Raw genomic sequence first — 19,334 nt, 5'->3', positions numbered from 1 at the left:
ATCGTGCTGCAGATATTGGCTTTATTAGTTAATCTTGTACCATTAACAAATAAAGCTGCTGTTGGTCATCACATGTTTTTTCATTTAAATAACAGTGGAAAACTGCATGCAGTTATACATTCGCAGTAATTCTTTTAAATTAGATTTTAAATTATACAACAACTCCTACAAAGGTCTTAAATGTGAGACATCAGTGTATTTTAGACAATCTTAGGGTTGGCAAGTTTTCGTAGAGCTGTCAAGACTGTGGCATAGTTATCAAGCTGTCCATTTGCAGGACAGTTTATTAGGTAGTTTATTAGTTGCTTAGTAATCAGTTGTTTTTCTCATTCTTTCTCTACTTTTTAAAGTCTCTATACATGCCCACTTTTGAGCTCCCTCAATTTTCCTCCATTCAGCCTGGCAGTCACAGTCTCTAAATTTCTGGTTTGAAACAGCAGGCAATTTATATGCAATAGAACATCATTAAATGAAAATGAATTTGATAGATGAGAGATGTGTTCCTGAATACAAGGTCAGGTTTGAAGGTTTGTTTTGCACTTCAATAATAAAACTCTTGTTTTGTATGTGCAGTCACTTTCTGACATTACTAACAATAGTAATGAAAGTGCAAGAACAACTTGCAGCACTTTTTCATTTGGGAATCATTTTGAAGGTCACCTGTTTATTTAATCTGCAGTCTGATTGGTCTTTCATGGGGATGTTGATATTGTTTTGCTAGCTACGATTCATTCAAAGCCAATTTCATATTGGTTGATATTCATTTTTTTCAAGCAGAGTTGTATCAAATCCTTGACAGACCCTTAGAATAGCATGTTTTCAAGGACTGAATAACTATTAGAGGCATACATTTTCTGTAATTTTACACAACAAAGACACAGTTCTTCAGAAATTAGTACCATTTTAAAATTTGATAAATACTTGTGGAGACCTTAACCAAATAAGTCGCTTGCATTTATTTTCCAAATTTGTATAATTGTAAGTCATTTTCCAAGAGGCTGGCTGAATGCCAAAGCAGAACCGCATAACTATCTGTACTGTAGACTGTTCTGTTTCACACCCACGTTTTCAATTGAAAAGATGTTTTCAGACCAGGTTCTTTAAAAGAGACCTGACCTCTTTGTGGAGGGTGCTGGATTCAAAGGCACATGAAGGCCACCTCCCACACAAAGAGCTCCACTATGCACAAATCAGAACACACACCCATGTCCCCTTCATTTTACACATTAAATCAAGTCAACATGCCCTTGACTCAACTATATTTTAGTACAGTTTCTACAAAATCATTTCTTGGCATTTCCACCATTACACAGTAGTAATCTCATTATGATCCCAACACAGAACATTGCACTAATGTACAACCTGTGACAGAGTATGTGGTTACTGCTAGCTGTGTATTCCCATGAAAAGCCTATGCATGGCTGCTCTGTGTCAACTATGTAAAAATACTTTTCAGGAGTCGCATACCACAGTTTAACTCATCAGTAATTTAATTTGAATCAAATTCAAACTCTAGTTTTGCAGCAGGACATTCATGGAAATAAGCCCGGGTTCAGAAGTCAACACCTGTTATTGCAACGTGTTAGATATATATTTAATCAGTGTCTTAGTAGATATGGCTCCCTGATTAAATGTGGCATTGGCACAATAATGTCCCCTGCTTCCAGCAGTGGCATGGGATGTAAGATGTGGGCTATAGAACTATACAATGAGTATAATTTCTAGAGATACTTGGCTTGACCCCCAATTAACTGAAAACCACTAGTACAACTGTGAGGCTGCAAGATGTTTATGCTGTTCAGCAAGCTCAGCAGCCTACCAAACACACACTAAGCCTTTTATCTGTGGAGGAGTAGGGTAGGTTTTTTTTTTTTAAAAAACAGTACTGCTAGTAGTGTGTTTCTTTCTGCCCATGATGATTTAAAGTTTTTTTTTAAGTCCTACCACAGAGCCGTACGTAGGTGGAGCCAGGAACTGTGACAGTGCAGGTCCTCCTGAGGAATCCTGTCCTGTTTTCCACACATTTCCTTGGAGTAGACTTCTGTTACCGGGCAACCTGACAGTGACAGAATCTGGTCATCTGTTCCCGCCTCCACCCATCATGCCTTTACATTTCTCATGATTCAGTGCACTAGCTGTGTTGTGTGAAGACTGTAATCATGTTGAATCATAATTTGTCGGTCTCTAATTGTATTTACTTACTATTCTCGTGCTCCTACCATGCAGTTTCCCACTTAAAACTATTTCATTTGAAATCAGGAGTGCTTAAACAAATTCTTTAATTAGCGTTCTCTGTTTTTGTCAGGAATTTGTTTACATGTCATGTAGTTGTTGATACCTAGAAACTAATCTTTAGCCTAAGATCAGTTAATTTCTATATTTTTATGTTCCAGATAGTTAGATAGGAGCAGTGTATCATAATGGAGCCTAATTTGTATGAGGGTTTTCAGCTCATTAACTGTGACAGCTGCTTAAAAATTCTGCTCAGCTCAGAAATTACTCAACCATTAAGTCTGCAGGGTTTGTGGCTTGTCTAAAATGAATAAATGCTCTTGGAAACGCAGTGCCATGCTTTAAATGTTTTAAATGTATTTACTCAAACGCACCATCCATGCTGTAATTTATTTGGGGGGTTGGGTGTCCCTGCAGAGATACAGACCTGGGAGGTGTGATGACATTCTCAAGTGGAAGCCCCCCAATCTCAACTCTGTGGACTTTCGCCTCAAGATCGCCAAAGTCGGAGGAGAAGGGTAAGTCACTGTTTCCAGGGAAACGCTCTGCCTGATGAATCTAATAGTGCTTATCATTTAGTGACACACTAGAGTTCTCAGAGATATCACAACACACATGCGATCTCTGTGCTTGTGTCAAAAGTATTCTTTTTTTCTTAGTAAATATACTGTATTTCTTTGATATTACTCTTTTATTTTCTGTTACCTATTCTTGCATTTTCTTTTTGCCTTAGGGTTCGATTTCTCTTAACATAACGTCGCTGGTGTGCAAAAATTCATGTTTCACCACCATCTTGTACATGTATTTTTGGTCAGAAATACAAGAATATATTTATTGGCTATGTATGTGTGTACTGTACTATATGTGCAAAGAAAAACACTACTGCCTTTTCTCTTTTTTAATGTAATCTTTATTATCCTCTGCTGCATTAATTATTTACATCAGCCAGTGCTCATTCTAGCCCTCGTCTTGGTAAACATCACAACTCTGCAGCAACAGAATCCTATAGTAAAAACAAAATAAACTGCAGGTAATTAGAAGCTTTGGACGTGCATTTCTCATATGTAATATATTAACTACCTCTGAAATTAGTACTTGTCTAAATGTCAAAATAAAAGCAGTTTGCATCAACTGATGGAAAAATACTACTTTAACATCCCTGCCATCAAGTTTGCAGTCAATCAAGATAATTGTGGCTGCAAATTCATTTTCCTTCTGGGATAATAAAGTAAATCATCAATATCATCAAAAGTCACTGACCAGTTGTGTAAATTAGGTGAATGGGTTGCTCTTTGTCCCTGCAGATGTTCGTTACGACAGAAACATATATGTGCAGTCCACGTACCATTTACTGTGGTTGCATTAAATGAGCATACAGTGGGTACGGAAAGTATTCAGACCCCTTTCAATTTTTCACTCTTTGTGTCATTGCAGCCATTTGCCAAAATCAAAAAAGTTCATTTTATTTCTCATTAATGTACACTCAGCACCCCATCTTGACAGAAAAAAACAGAAATGTAGAAATTTTTGAAAATGTATTAAAAAAGAAAAACTGAAATATCACATGGTCATAAGTATTCAGACCCTTTGCAGTGACACTCATATTTAACTCACATGCTGTCCATTTCTTCTGATCCTCCTTGAGATGGTTCTGCTCCTTCATTGGAGTCCAGCTGTGTTTAATTAAACTGATTGGACTTGATTAGGAAAGGCACACACCTGTCTATATAAGACCTTACAGCTCACAGTGCATGTCAGAGCAAATGAGAATCATGAGGTCGAAGGAACCGCCCAAGGAGCTCAGAGACAGAATTGTGGCAAGGCACAGATCTGGCCAAGGTTACAAAAGAATTTCTGCAGCACTCAAGGTTCCTAAGAGCACAGTGGCCTCCATAATCCTCAAATGGAAAAAGTTTGGGACGACCAGAACTCTTCCTAGACCTGGCCGTCCAGCCAAACTGAGCAATCGTGGGAGAAGAGCCTTGGTGAGAGAGGTAAAGAAGAACCCAAAGATCACTGTGGCTGAGCTCCAGAGATGCAGTAGGGAGATGGGAGAAAGTTCCACAAAGTCAACTATCACTGCAGCCCTCCACCAGTCGGGGCTTTATGGCAGAGTGGCCTGACGGAAGCATCTCCTCAGTGCAAGACACATGAAAGCCTGCATAGAGTTTGCCAAAAACCACATGAAGGACTCCCAGACTATGAGAAATAAGATTCTCTGGTCTGATGAGACCAAGATTGAACTTTTTGGCGTTAATTCTAAGCTGTATGTGTGGAGAAAACCAGGCACTGCTCATCACCTGCCCAATACAATCCCTACAGTGAAACATGGTGGTGGGAGCATCATGTTGTGGGGGTGTTTTTCAGCTGCAGGGACAGGACGACTGGTTGCAATTGAAGGAAAGATGAATGCAGCCAAGTACAGAGATATCCTGGAAGAAAACCTCTTCCAGAGTGCTCAGGACCTCAGACTGGGCTGAAGGTTCACCTTTCAACAGGACAATGACCCTAAGCACACAGCTAAAATAACAAAGGAGTGGCTTCGGAACAACTCTGTGACTGTTCTTGACTGGCCCAGCCAGAGCCCTGACCTAAACCCAATTGAGCATCTCTGGAGAGACCTGAAAATGGCTGTCCACCAACGTTCACCATCCAACCTGACAGAACTGGAGAGGATCTGCAAGGAAGAATGGCAGAGGATCCCCAAATCCAGGTGTGAAAAACTTGTTGCATCATTCCCAAGAAGACTCATGGCTGTACTAGCTCAAAAGGGTGCTTCTACTCAATACTGAGCACAGGGTCTGAATACTTATGACCATGTGATATTTCAGTTTTTCTTTTTTAATAAATTTGCAAAAATTTCTACATTTCTGTTTTTTTCTGTCAAGATGGGGTGCTGAGTGTACATTAATGAGAAATAAAATGAACTTTTTTGATTTTGACAAATGGCTGCAATGACACAAAGAGTGAAAAATTTAAAGGGGTCTGAATACTTTCCGTACCCACTGTATATATGTATGCATGTTAGCATGATGACATCTTGATGACATCAATTAGCTCAAAGTACCTCTGTGCCCAAGTAGTCTCAGGGAGCTGATGGTGTCTTTTTTTTTTTTTTTTTTTCCATGTCAGCACAATGCACATCTCTGTGCTCAGTGTGTTTTTCTGCAGCTCAGTCTGCGAGTATTGTCTGAGCAAACAGACACATAGCTGTCAGCTTTCTGGTTGTGCTGCCTTTTCCTCTGAGAGCCAGGTGACCTTAATGACTGTCCCAGCTTTGTAGCCATGAGCCTGCCACCATTCACCAACAGCAGACTGGGAGGATCACAGCAGGGCACAGTCACTCATCCTACTCCAAAGCCAGATTGCAGGCCAGCTAGTCAGCTTCATGACTCCTCCCTGTGTGTGGGAGAACACGGACGATTATTGTTGCCATTTGAGAACGTTCTGATATTTCCCCGAAACATGAATTTTGCTGGCAGAGGAACACTCATCAGACCTCACTCAGTCTTTAGTGTAGGTTTTCAGTTCTCTGTTTGCTGTCTGAGATGGAGGGAGAGGGAGAGAGAGGGAGAGAGAGAGATGGACAGACATGTAAGGAGGTAACAACTGTTTATTCATCAGCCCACACAATCAGTCCTTGAGCACGTCTTTGTGTACCACTGAGGCATACAGCCTTGCAAGTTTTATTACCTTCTCTGAAAGAAAGCATAGAGGCAGACAGTGATTACTGTGAGGCCATAACAGTGGAAGAAAAGAATAACATGGAAAGATAATGCAATTTCAGAAGGCATGACCGATCCCCTCCCAAATGTGAAACTGGACCATCTCAAGTATTGTATGGATTGCTTAAATTATGGATAATTTGAGTCAGTAGTCTGTCTGAAGAGGCAGTGACTAATAGTTACATCATTATTCATTAGGTGTCCAGTGATTTGGAAGGCTAAGAAAGAGACAATGGTCCAGTCTGACTGGCTTGGGTTGAAACCACCAACCAGGCTTCATGTTACTGGTCTGTCTACTCTGTGGGCTCAAGTGTCATTACAGCATCCAAATCCATATCTTGTGTAAAGGATCCACAGTGACGCTTTTCAGTCAGGTACTTTCCCTCCTAAAGACTGATTTAATGGAGTGTCAAAGTGATGCTGTTACGTTTTTTCTGTGTGAATCTCATTTCACATTTTCACAGAGCATCCATTTTACCTAAGTAAAAACACAAACAAAGACCCTAAGAAAATATTATGGAGATACTACATGGTGTCAGTGAATCTGTTATGTTCTAAAAAATATTCCTGCGATTTCAATCGTAACATGTAATTGGCTTGTAGAGTTTCTAGAAAATGCAGAGAACAATTTGAGTCAAGAAGACAGTTACAGCATTTGTAGAGTATCTCAGTACAAGAGGATCTGACATCTCAAGAGAGGCTCTGCAGCATTTCAGCCTTCAGCACAGACATGATGCATTCTCCAGAACAAACACGAAGCCTGTCTTTGGACTTTGAACCCTGGTGAATGGATTTCTCAGTATGAACACAAAGATTTCTGGAGTTGGCGCCCTGGTGACCCAGCTGTCTCCAGTTGGCACAATATCACAGAGAAAGTGTGGACTCCTGTATACGCATAGGCTTTGCTACTTAACACACAAAATTCAGCAAGAAAATACATGTACAACTAGCATAAAGCATAAAGTGTGTCAGAATAACATAAAACTCAATGACAAGCACCAGATAATTCATTTTGAGTTCAGTGGGTAAACAGTTACACATATTCACCCCCCAGATAGAAATAGGATTTAATGAAAGGGTGCCTTTACAGTTCCTTAGTCACTGAGCTGCAAACCTACAGAGGTACCAACATACTTCCAGACTTCACTTTCAGATCTGAGGCACTCAGCCTGAAACCCAGTTGTTCTTACTTAAGATGAATATACTGTAACTATATATTTTAAAACTCTTATCCACTTGGTTTCCTAAACCAGCTGGGCACTGTGATAGTTAGCAACAGAATAAAACTGATGAGTTTGTTGGGCTGTTTTCTTTGCACATTTGGTAGCCTACTAAGATGGAGTACGTGGGATTGACTCAATAAACTATAAGTGCCCATGTTCTTCATCCAGCCACCAGTGCAACAGTGCCACTAATTGATCTGTTTTTGATTGTTGTGAAGCTTAATGTTACACTGGAAGTAATTTCACGCTTTATCTACACAGACAGAACTTGTTAATGCTGTCGCTTTATTGATAGTTTTGCTCTTGAGAACAATAACACAAAGAAACAGTCATTTTGTGTCTTGGCCATGTTTTCTAATGGTGTTTTGACATTATGGTGGTCTGCTGTTCCATGACAGATTGTTCAGCTGTTACAGGTCTGATTGCCCGCTGTTTTGAGACTCCACTGACATTTAAACAGCTTCTTGATTGTTTTAACAAAAATGGCTGCTGTGTGTTAGTCTATTTTTATCAATGCTCTGTGCTGTCAAGGTCTCTCATTTTAACATTTCATCTGACTCAAAGGAAAATTGATGTTGCAGTGTAATTTAAGTCTGTGAGTTAGACCTGAACCTCAACCATTTACAATGTCAGTGGTGTATCAGCTTAACATTGTGAACCGGTATGTGAACGACAAATGAGTGTTTTTCTAGACACTAGTATATACTTTCATCTGTTTTCTCATCAGTTCTGCTCTGCCTCTGGGAAAATCTCACTGGTATCTCGTTGTTTATAGAAAATGTTGTCATCATGAGGACAATTGTCTTGTTTCAAGCCCTGCAGGTTTAGGAGTTAAGTGTTTGTCACAGAACACGTAAATAAGAAGTATTAATAGAAGCGGTGATGGGAATGGACTTGGTGTTGTAAGGGCTTGGCACTGGACAGTATCCATCACTGCATGGCTATTTGGCTCTCTCAATCACTCTTAATAGTCTACTGCAGCTTCCTTCCTGTGTGTGCTAGCTATCATTACACAGGAGGGGGTTGGGGTGGATGGAAAGATGGTGTCCAATTTCAGCTCCAATTGAAATCGCAATGAGGCACCTCAGACTACATATCTGCACTGTAGTTTAGCTGTCAGTTTAGCTCAGTGCCCCCCTTTATTTGCAATCTAAAAATGGTTAACTAATATGAAACCATACTCTGTCTATAGCACATACACTGGCAGACGACGTGTCTGGAAATAACAAAGGGGGTTTGGGGGGGCGGGGGTTCTGGTGGAGGGAGCAGTGTGTGATTAAGACATCTGATGGGCGTGATCTCTGGGATGAGACAAATGTTGAGAGACGCACTGCTGAAAGGACTTCTGTATATAAAGCCCAGTATATAGTGTAAATCAACTATGATGAGAGTTCACATCCAGCTCACAGATGGAGATACAGTACTTTATCATGTCCTTGTGTTCAGTCTCCTCGTGGATCCATGCTGCCCATACTGTAGTTTTCTCTGTACATTGAGAAACAGCAAGCTGTGCAGAGAGACAGAAGGGCTCAGAGAGGTGTAATCTCACATCTCTGCCGCTCTGTTACTAGCTTGAAAATGGAAGCAGCATAGTGATTTCATTGCACCGTTGTTACCACTCAGATACTCTTGTGTTAAGATCCTTTCCTGAGGGTGTTGCAAGTGTTAACTGTGATCTTTTTGTCTTTGTAGGCTGCTTACACAGACTGTCGGCTTGCTCTACGTTGGCAACTATGACAGGCCCTTTGCAAAGATGAAGGTGAGAAAAAAAAAAGTGGTGTTCTGTTAAATTCATCCAGGTTCTAGCAAGTCAAAGCTTCTCTAGCTTATCTTTAGCATGGCAACATTTTTGTGTTTTTAATGCATGTAGTTTAGATTACATGGAAACAAATGGAACATCTGCACCTCTGGCAGATTAGCTTTTTCATCATGTGTTCCTGTGTGAAAATACGGAATATGCAATTTTCTGGGCTGGAGTGTTTATTTATCTCAGCTGCAGAGAAAACCATGCCTTTATTTGAAACAGGCATATATTGCAGACATGCCTTTTTTCTATATTTCTGTTGTAATATGTTTTACCATATTGTAATAAGAAGCTTCTCTGTTTCATGGTCTGCTCCCATTTTCCTTTATTTAAGACATTGTTTCCTGTTAATCTGAACTCCAACACTTCTTTCATTTTTACTCGTCATCTTCATGTATTTATCATATTACACTACACATATGAATAATGATAATTCCACATTAGCATCAATAGTAGGTGTTAGACACACTACATGCTACTTTTTTCTTATTATCAAAAATACTGTTATTTCTGGTGTTTCTGCTTTCTTATTGTTTTTGTTCGGTATGAAGTTGCTGTCCATAAAACTCAACAATTCCTGCAGATGTGTTTCACGTTGATGAACTGAAAAGCAAAGCTATGTTTTGTGTTTCTACACTGAGCACATATAGACAGTCTTATAGTAAACAAACCTGTTTGTTTACAGTGATATGCACAGGAGCTTAAACGATAAGCTGTTTTGATAACTGATTAATAATTGAAACCAATTTAAAATTCAAGCAACAATGTGGAATGTTCCCTGGTTTCAGCTTCTCTGTTGTGACGTTTTGCTCAGGTCTTGCTGGGCGAATTTGATTTTCACTGTTTCTGACATGATTTGTAACCGTGAGATTGAGTTCAAGGATTTTCTTGTTACATGTTGTCTGTTTGAATACACAGTCATGCTGTATGGGATCACCCGGCCACAATAACTAGCAGCTCATCTATATAATTCACTTGTCTGCAGCAAAGAAGAGGTTGAAGAGCACCACTGTAGTAATATTGCATTTGTTCTGATTTCTATTTTTCTATTGGAAATTTGACATTTTTACAGAATGCCTCCTGTAGGCTTTCCAATACTCAAAGTCATGGTTTAGACACACAGTGAATGAGTGTCACAGATTCTCATGTACACACAGTATCAGCCCTGGGCTCTGTTACTGAACACAGCAGTCTCTGTTTGCTGCTCTGTGTCTAAGCTCCTCTCAGGGAGACAAAGCAAGAAAGCTGAAGCCCTGGGGTTATTTTCTGCCAGCTTTTATGTTGCTGTTTTTGTTGTGAACTGAATTTTGCCAGCAAGTACAAGAGCAAATATGCTAAAAAATAAATAAATAATAACAATGGTAATTACATGCCAGCACAGGACATGGCTGCTCGTGGGTTTATCTACTGTACCTGAATCATTTTCCTGATAAATCTTCCATGTCCAACCTTTTCTGCATGTTTCATTCTTCATGTTAGCGATGTCATTTTCCATTTTTTACAACCCCCCCCCCGTAATATTAATAAATAAATTCCACTTTTGTTTGATAATTTCTAGAAAAATACTGCCACATGTTTCCAGGTTAATGCAGTTAAATAAAGAAAAACACTCCATAATCTTATCAGACCTTTTTAGTTATGTTTAATTTGCAGCTTAAGTGGTTTGTCACACAGTGCATCAGTGCCAAGATATTTTGCCCCAGTTTTTTTTAAATCAATAAGTTTTTGCATCATTCAATGTCTGACTCCTAGAAAACATAGAATGTGGCCTGCCCTCATCTAGGTTTAGTTTCGCTGTTTCATGGAGTCTGTGCAGAAATGTACAAGGCCTGAGAGTACAGCTCATTCATCATAAATAATTTGAGTGGTGCCTGACAGATGTAGTCTCCAGAAAAGTGGATAAGAGCCGGTCTGTGTTGAAGACTAGCAGCTTTGATGAAGCTGTGAGAGTCTTGGCAGTTAACAGCTTCACCTACTGAGTACCAAAATGCCTTTGACTGTTTTTCCATTAGTAGTTTCCCCAATTTGTTTGACTCCATGTGCATCACTGAGTGAGAGTGTTTTGTTTAATCAACCATAAAATACGTACATAACTCCAATTAAAGAATTTCAATCTTCTGTTGTTTATATTTTTGTTGCCCCCAGCTTTTATCTGTTTTTTAAAATATAAGATTAAAAGCTATATGCTGCCTAGCAAAACAAAAAGAAACAACAGGCGGCAACAAGCTACTGGGGTAAAAGTCTGGGAGATAAAGTCACAATGTTGTAGCTTGTGCAGTTTTTCTGTGAACCTTGTATAACTGTCAGACCAGACAATCTATGCCTGCTTTCCACTAATTTTCCTCAGTTACACATTATTACCTTGTTTTTCTCTTTGGAGATATCCTCACTTCTTATGTGATGGTCGGCCGAATGCGTGGGATAATGGTCTGTATAATATATGTTCACCAGAGACCTAATGGTGACGTCATTTAATGGGTTCATGGTGAGTTGTAAGTTGTTGGACTCCCATTTGTTTGTTCGGTGACACAGCTTTTTAAGCCCACATGTAGCTGTCACTGACCCTAGTAATTACACTGTAGATAGTACAACATGTGAGGAGAATATTTTAACTTTCCAATTCACACTGTTTGCTGAATCATTCAGTTGAGTTGTGTATGTTGTAAAGGGAGCTGATATTAATCGAGTGAAACACCTAATGTGCTCTGCTTGAAAGCATACTGGTATATTAGAATGAAGATTATAGTTTTGATGCTGTCTGTCGGCTGAGTTGTTTCCTCTCGGGGACTCTGTTTATTTTCATACTTTTGCATCTTATATCTTCTCCCTTCTTATATGTTCTTTCATTTAGTTTCTCATTATTAAAATGGACCTGCGTGCTGCCGAGTTGCAGACCTCTGAGCCAGCTCTGATTAAGTCAGAATGAAACAGGCAGGGTCACCCAGGAGAGTGTTGTCGGGGAAAACGAAACAAACTATTCAAGGAAATTACCAACTTTGAATGTTTACTCGCCTATTTTGCTATCTCTAGAAAATTCCTGTAATAAACTGCAGCACAGTGTCATTTCATAATTGTTCCCTCAATTTTCAATATGTGATAAAGAAGGATAGTGACTGTATAATGTTGTGCACTGGCTGGTATAAGGTCAGATGTCATAAAATGCCATAATTTCGGTCCCAGTTTCTGTTTTTGGATGATATACTGCATGTATGCAGTGCATGTATGTAGACATAAGGCTGTGGTATGAGGTTGGGTGAGGTTTATGTTTGAATGCCAAGGATTATTTATCCTCATAGTTCCTGTGAATTCTTGCTAAAATTGCTGCATTTCTTATGAAAATACAGGATCTTTAGTGTATAGTATGTGTGTTCATGCACCGTAGACTATATACACTTAAGTAAAGATTCCCTTTTTAAATTGAAAAAACTAAAGTTTAATTCTATTGATTATACCAGGCATAACACAGCCATTGTCTTAAAACTACTAAATTATTCATTAAGAAAATGCACTTCAGCAAAGTGTGAGACCTGTTATGAGTGTTGGCACCCTTTGATTCCTTGTTAGTACTCTTTATAGTTTCTAAATCTAGGCAAACCAGAGCTAAAACAGAAGCCAGAAAGACTGAGCTCTCCGCTGCAGTAGTGCAACACTGGCTGATAAAGAGTTTGACTGCCAAAGTCGCTGATAACTGATGGCACATGTATGCTGCCATGATGAGACCGATTTGGATGGATTAAGCACCAAGTGGTGATAAGAAATGGCAGCCAACGTGTCACAGTCTGCAGCAGCGTGTTCTCCCTGCCTGCACTGCCCTTCAGTTTCTTTGGCAGCACATGGTGTGTTGAGATTTGGGAAAGCTTAGAGATTCTGTCGCTGTGGTAGATCATCTGTTGTTCTTTTCCAAATAAAGAAACGTCTAATTTACGGCCAGTGTTTTTTTATCTACTGTATGTCTTAAAACAGAGATCAAAGAAAAATGAGTTGAAGACGAACTTGAATTTTGAAATAATGACTATAATGGCATGCTGAAAGAGTTGGGAACTTCATCCAGATCAGCTCATAAATTGAGTGACTAGAGTCACTCTATTTGTTCGGCTGTCTTCCTTCCTCACACACTTTCTTTGCTTCCTGTGTGATTTCGGCCCCCGCTGTGAGCCCAGATGCCCCACACTCTAGGATCAGACAAGCTCTTACGTCGTATTTTTGCATCTTGCCAAACACCCGTGCTTTCCTGGCAACAGTGGTCGTACTCTTTAACTTGGCTGAAGGCCACATGTTCATGCTTGAACCCTGCAGGTCAGTGCCTTTGTCTCCAGACGCTCCAATCCTCGCTTATAACGAAGGCCTGAGCAGCCTCCACCCTAAGGTGAAGTGGACAAATCAAAGAAAAGCAGTTCGTAATAATTTGCATTGTTGTTTTCCACTGTTACATTTGACTTGGCATTTGATTTCAGCTGCACTTTTTGCTTCCCAGCAGCTCTAGGATTTGCATTTTCCAAGTCTCGAGAATCCTCAGTGAGACACAGTCCCTCGACAAATAAACAACAGATGCTCAAATGTCTTCTTTGACTCATACTTAATCTTCAGTATCATGTGCCATTTTCTTATACTTCAACAGTGCCTGTGTGCTCAGTGTAGAATTGATTTTGTTTTCAAAGCAAAGCGTGATGTAATAAGTCAGTGATCTGTGTAGCTCAGTGGGAGGAGTAGGAACTGTTGCACTGCTTTGTTAAGGGCTGCATCATAGAGACACAGACACACTGTGTGAGTATCTGTCTGTGTAGTAATACACCAGTTTTAGCCAAAGTCCTCAAGCAGCATTGCAGCAGAAAACAATCCATTTTATTTAGAGTATTTGATAAAATGATCTATCGCTCTTGTTACAAAAATTGTCATTTGCTGGAAATTTTTCATGTTAAAATCTTCTGGCACGTCTAGAAACTTAACACCATTGACTGTGCAGTCAGTGTGAGCAAATGTTTTATTTCTTGATTCATTTCACATTAAGCTTCTTTGCCTACCCATGCTTGGAAATGGGAATATTGTTCTTATGACGCAGTGGCCTCTGGGTCGTGGGATGTGATATGTGATATTAAGGTTGAAAGTTCATTAAATAGTAACTGTAAAGTAAATTAAAGTAGTGTTGTTAATGCAAAAATATCAAAGCTTTCAGCTTCTTCAAAACAAGGATCTTTTAAGTCTTTGTAAACTAAATATATTTTGGTTTCGCAGTGTTGGTGGAGCAAAACATAATTTTACCTGAAAAATTGTGACATTTACTTTTTTAATTTTTGACATTTTATAGACTGAACAATCCATCGAAACTGAAACAGTAATGGTGAATGAATAATGAATATAGTCATTAGTTGCTGTGTCTGCAGTTTACACACCACATAATATTTTTGTTTCCTTAAAGCTTAATGGGTTTTAAATATTGACCTCTTGTTTTAATTTGGAACCTAAATGTGCAGATTTTAAATTTTTCATTTTGTTTAAATCTTTATTAAAGCATAATAACGGTGTAATGTCATCATTAACAGAGGTGAAAATTGTTAAACCAGCAAATGCATTTGCTATAGTCAAATGCTTATGGTACCAGAAACAGTGTCATCCATTATGCTGTGCCGCATATTTATTTTATCCATCCCTACTTTAACACATAATTGTCAATGTAGCTGTATTTCCATCTTCCAAGTGCCATTTACTGCATTTTGACATTGCCCTCCAAGCTGCCTGATGCTTCATTTTGCCTCTTAACTAAAAATGTCCATTGGTAAGTATTAATGCAAAATTGTAGATAATTTTCACCATATTCATATCATGTCTGAAAAAACTGCAGTAGCAAATGGTGTTTATCATCAGTTGTATGTCTCTGAAAGCTGTTATGACAGTAGCCTGCAGTTGGTCAGATTATACTTGTAAAAGTGACAAAATGCCCTTATAGAGTTATAAAATAGCATTGGTATTCCTTTCACACTGTTTCGTAAAAGTACAAACCAGACGTGTCTTTCATCTTTGTCTGCACAGGCCACTAAAGAGCTGAAAGAGTACGACAACAAGATCATCGAATGCACTTTTGCCAACAGCAGCTGGGTGTTCATGAGGCAGAGGGTGGACAAGAGTTTTCCCAATTCGTACGACACAGCAATGGGTGAGACTTTGTCCTTCTCAGTTCAGTTCAGTTATTAATATCTCACTGTCTCCTTCATCTGTGTCTGTGTTTGAGTGAATAAATGTCAGTCAGCCTGACATTAATGGCTCATTTTATGTGTTTCACATCAGCCTCCTGCCTTGGTTTGATTTCTGCATTATCTGTGTGTGTGTGTGTGTGTGTGTGTGTGTGTGTGTGTGTGTGTGTGTGTGTGTGTGTGTGTGTGTGTGTGTGTGTGTGTGTGTGTGTGTGTGTGTGTGTGTGTGTGTGTGTGTGTGTGTGTGTGTGTGTGTGTGTGTGTGTGTGTTTCTATCTTTGTGACAACCATATAAAGCATCATTTTGTCAGTGTGTGGACATTTTAACAAAGTGAGGACATCTGAGCTTGTCGTCATGTTTTTTTTGTTAAGACTGAGTTTCAAGGTAAAGGTTAGGTTTAGGTTAGGATTAGGGTAAGGACTGACGTTAGGGATTTAGTTATGATGGTTCATGTTATGGTAAGTGCCTGGGCAATACATTAGTTCAATTAGTGTCCTCACAATGAAGTACAAGTCTGTGTGTTTTATGATGCAGATGTTCTGCTGCGTACTTGAGGTTACGAATGCACCCAGACACGCACGAATGCATCCCTCAGGTCTTGTAGTTGCTGGCCAGAACATTTTCTGTGATTAAGGACGGGGCTGTCTGTCTCCCGGGCGTGTAAACATGTTCACTTTATCAACTTTATAAGGTGATAATTTGTCAGTTTGTCAGTTTTTTGTTTACAGCTGTCCCCATGTGGTAAAACAATATAATTAATGCTGCTGCTCATCCTTCTGTACATCCAGCTTATTAACATTCTGTAAGTTTCTATCAACTTTGAATGAATTGTTTTTAGATGCTGTAAAGTATTAATATACTGATAAGTGTTTAATCTATGCAAATATTTTAATGGAAGTTTACCCAAAAAACTGAGCTGTATTTCTATGTCACATTTCAATAAAAGGAAAACTGAGTGATTAACTCAGTTTTGAATTCTGAACAAATATCTGATCTCAACTGCCCCCATCAAAATTGCACAGTTATAACGGCTTCTTGAAACAAATAGTGAAAACAAAGGAGGGGAACTGGAGAAGGAGTGAAGAAATAAGAAGTAATAAACCTGGTTTGGTAAATGCTGGTTTCACAGTCAGCCGGCATATAAAAGTACAAATTGAAACAATAAAAATGGGAAGTACAAGTGAGAAATGATACATTTAAATTACCAAGCTTAAAATGTTGTTAGATGTACAGTACCATTAGTGGTGGGTGGAGGCTACAATAAAGATTACTTTCTGGAAAAGCTGAACACACAATCTCTCATTCAGGGTGAGCTTGGCTGGGATCGCTGGAACATCCCTTAATCAAATAAAATAAAACAGCATGATAGCAGGCACCACCTGCCCTACGTGATACACTAGTTAACCAGGCGTGGTAGTGTTTGCAGCTCGCACCAGAGCACATATTCAGTTTGTTTCTTAAACTTTTACATTTGTGTTTTTGGTTTTGGAAAAGCTAAAAAAAATAAAATAAAAAATAGGCATCACCCTGCAAATTTTTAAAAGTCCCATGCACAACACTCCATCTTGTTGAGAAATCAGGAATGTGATGGATTTGCTGTGACTATTAATAGCTTTTAAGCTGTTTGGAGACTTGAAAGTTTAGGGCTGCAGAGTTCAGTAAGGTGTTTTTGTCTGTGACTGAAACATAAATTTACTGTGTTCCAGGCTGCTGGAAACACCTGTCACCAGCCCTGCAGTAATGTTCTTCCTCCTGTTTGCTTATTTTTCTCTCCCAGCTGTGTGTAGAAGCATTCAGGAGCCTGTGACTAAGGATTTCCTGTTGGAGTATCTGGACCGCTCTGTTCAGGGAGTCCAAGCCCAGAACCGGAAACACCCGCCAGATCCAGACTCTGAGCTCATGCCCCCTCCCCCTCCAAAGAGACCCAACCGAGCCATCCCATAGCCCCCAACTGGGCCTTCTGGAGTCCCAGTGTGCATCCCCATCACCATCCACATCATCGCCCAAACAGGAGACAGACATTTCAAAGCTTTCTTACACTCTGCGCATTTGCTTTATCAATCTGTACATGTAAGGACTTCAGAAACCTTTGACTGCCTCAATGTCATTGAGTTACCTTGTAGATTTCTTTGTAGCCCTAAATGCTTGTGTTCTTATTAAAATGGGAAACATGATGCTTAGGATTTTTTTGTTATTTGTTTGTTTTCCTATTTATCTTTTTTAAAGTTTGAGCTAATTGGTGTTTATGAAGGACATTGTTATGGCTGACAATGCATTCCTTGACTATGTTTTGTCCACTAGTTCCTTAATTTGTATTGAAGGAGGAGTAAACCCAATCAAAGCTCACTCTCCTGTCTTAATGTATTTAAATCCAGAAACAATACTTCCAAAATAGTTTTTAGCATCAGAGTTGCAAAGGTCTAGAGATAGAGGTCAGGCTTCCAAAGGTTTTCATGTCGGGAATCAGTTCAAACAGATGAGGTCTGGATCCGAGTTCTTTGATTGATTAGATTCTGTCCAAAGGAAGCCCATCTGTGTGGACTGTTGTTTTAAAGGCCACATGGGTGGGTGGAAGGATGACACCATGATTGTACTGTCTAGAAGCTAACTGCAAAGGAGTGAAAATAAGATCAAGCTACAGGGAGGGAAAAAACTACATAAAGGATGTTAAAATTGCTTTATTGCTCCTTCACATGGACTGTTCAAGCTTTACAACCTCTGTTAGTGGGATGAATGCCATTCTTCTAGAAGATAGTCTCAAATTTGATGGTTTGGCATTTTCGACAAACGGAAGCTGCAGGTCAATCAAAGAGTGATGTTTTTATTTCTGTATGTGGGCTTAAAGCCTCCCTGTGGAGGTTCTGTTCTCTGCTTGTGCTATTGTTGTTGTTGTGTTGTTTTTTTTTTTTTCATTAGTTGTTCCTGTTTTACTAATCGTATACACAAGCATGTGGCTGACGTGGTACACAGCCCTGCCAGTGTTTCACACAGTTCCATTGATCGGCAGGTGGTGGTAACAAGCAGCAGTGCACCAGCAAATACAGGTGGGAAGACTGTATGCTAGTAGTCTATGGAAAAATGGTTTTTGCAAATGTTTTAGGAAGGAAGAAAGAAGTGGATTCAATATGTTTGTTAGTAAGGATACTGAAATTGCAGTTTGATTAAACGTAACTTTTCGTATACAAGAAAACTGCTCAGGGCGCAACCTTCACAGATGCAGCAATCTCATCTAGATTGTTTTTGTGACATGACTTTGCATCGATGGAGCTAGCTATGCAGGAGTCCCTATTCTTAGTTCATCTGAGAGCTGAAACACGGATCGATGTGTACATCACCAGACCGATTTTAAATTGCTGAGGAAGTCAAAGGTGCAGTGTATCAAAGTCTGGACCCAGGACAACCAGAGTCCGTCTTTAGTTTCCTGGCAGTGTGTGGGAAAAAAAGAGGAGGTGCCTAACACATTCACAAACCAAAAAGTAACTTAATAAGTCACCATGAGTCATTTTGAATAGAGCTGGTGGCAACAGAACTGAAAAGGTGTCCGTCTCACTGCTGGTATCACCAAGAGAATTTGATCTGTAAAATTTGATTTCACACAGATATTTATCTACAGCTCCTGACAGAAATGTGAGGGGAACTTGCTGAAGATATTTCACAGCAATAAAACAAGCACCAAGCATTGAAGGATCTTCTGACTATAATCTATATCGGCTCTTAAACAATCTTATTGCTGACCACTGACCTCCCTGTTAAAGCAGGAAAATTAAGGTAATTTGCCACCAGCTTTTTAAAGATGCTAATCATTGCTCTTTTTAATCCAGTTGGAAATCCTTGTTGCCAGGGAACATTTGATTTGTTTTTTTGTCTTTTATCCTGTAGTCCACATTGTGGCCTGTTGCTAAGAGTGTTGCCCATCTGTACCGTTTATCACCCACTGTAGTGTTTGTAAAATGGATTACTTGGCAGCTGTCACTGTGCATTGAAACCCTTGTTTTGGTTTTGACTGTAATCAAATCAAATTATTGTTTAACGAGGGACATTGAGTGAATATTTCTGTTTCTTGGACTGAACATGTGCATTTCAGAGCAGTGGTGGAAGTTTGTTTGAAACCTTTCTGTGCTCTTATGCACCAAAAACATGTATTTTGAGCTGTGGAGTCGG

General features: G+C 39.4%; 1 protein-coding gene across 2 annotated transcripts in view; it reads left to right on the top strand.

Annotated features, from left to right (window-relative positions):
* The window catches only part of rngtt (RNA guanylyltransferase and 5'-phosphatase), a 63,264-nt gene extending 45,917 nt beyond the window's left edge, over positions 1 to 17,347 (top strand). Inside the window, exons 14-17 of one of the 2 annotated variants that reach the window (XM_026318051.2) lie at positions 2,650 to 2,750; positions 8,873 to 8,939; positions 15,012 to 15,135; positions 16,951 to 17,347. In XM_026318051.2, coding sequence (XP_026173836.1) covers positions 2,650 to 2,750; positions 8,873 to 8,939; positions 15,012 to 15,135; positions 16,951 to 17,117 — 459 coding nt within the window. In that variant the 3' untranslated portion in view covers positions 17,118 to 17,347. The remainder of the gene's footprint in view (positions 1 to 2,649; positions 2,751 to 8,872; positions 8,940 to 15,011; positions 15,136 to 16,950) is intronic. The other variant, XM_026318052.1, reaches the window with a different exon arrangement.
* The last annotated feature ends 1,987 nt before the right edge of the window (positions 17,348 to 19,334 follow it).

The sequence above is a fragment of the Mastacembelus armatus genome, chromosome 24 (assembly GCF_900324485.2).
Source record: "Mastacembelus armatus chromosome 24, fMasArm1.2, whole genome shotgun sequence".
Lineage (NCBI taxonomy): Eukaryota > Metazoa > Chordata > Actinopteri > Synbranchiformes > Mastacembelidae > Mastacembelus > Mastacembelus armatus.
This window is presented reverse-complemented; position numbering and strand designations above follow the sequence as displayed.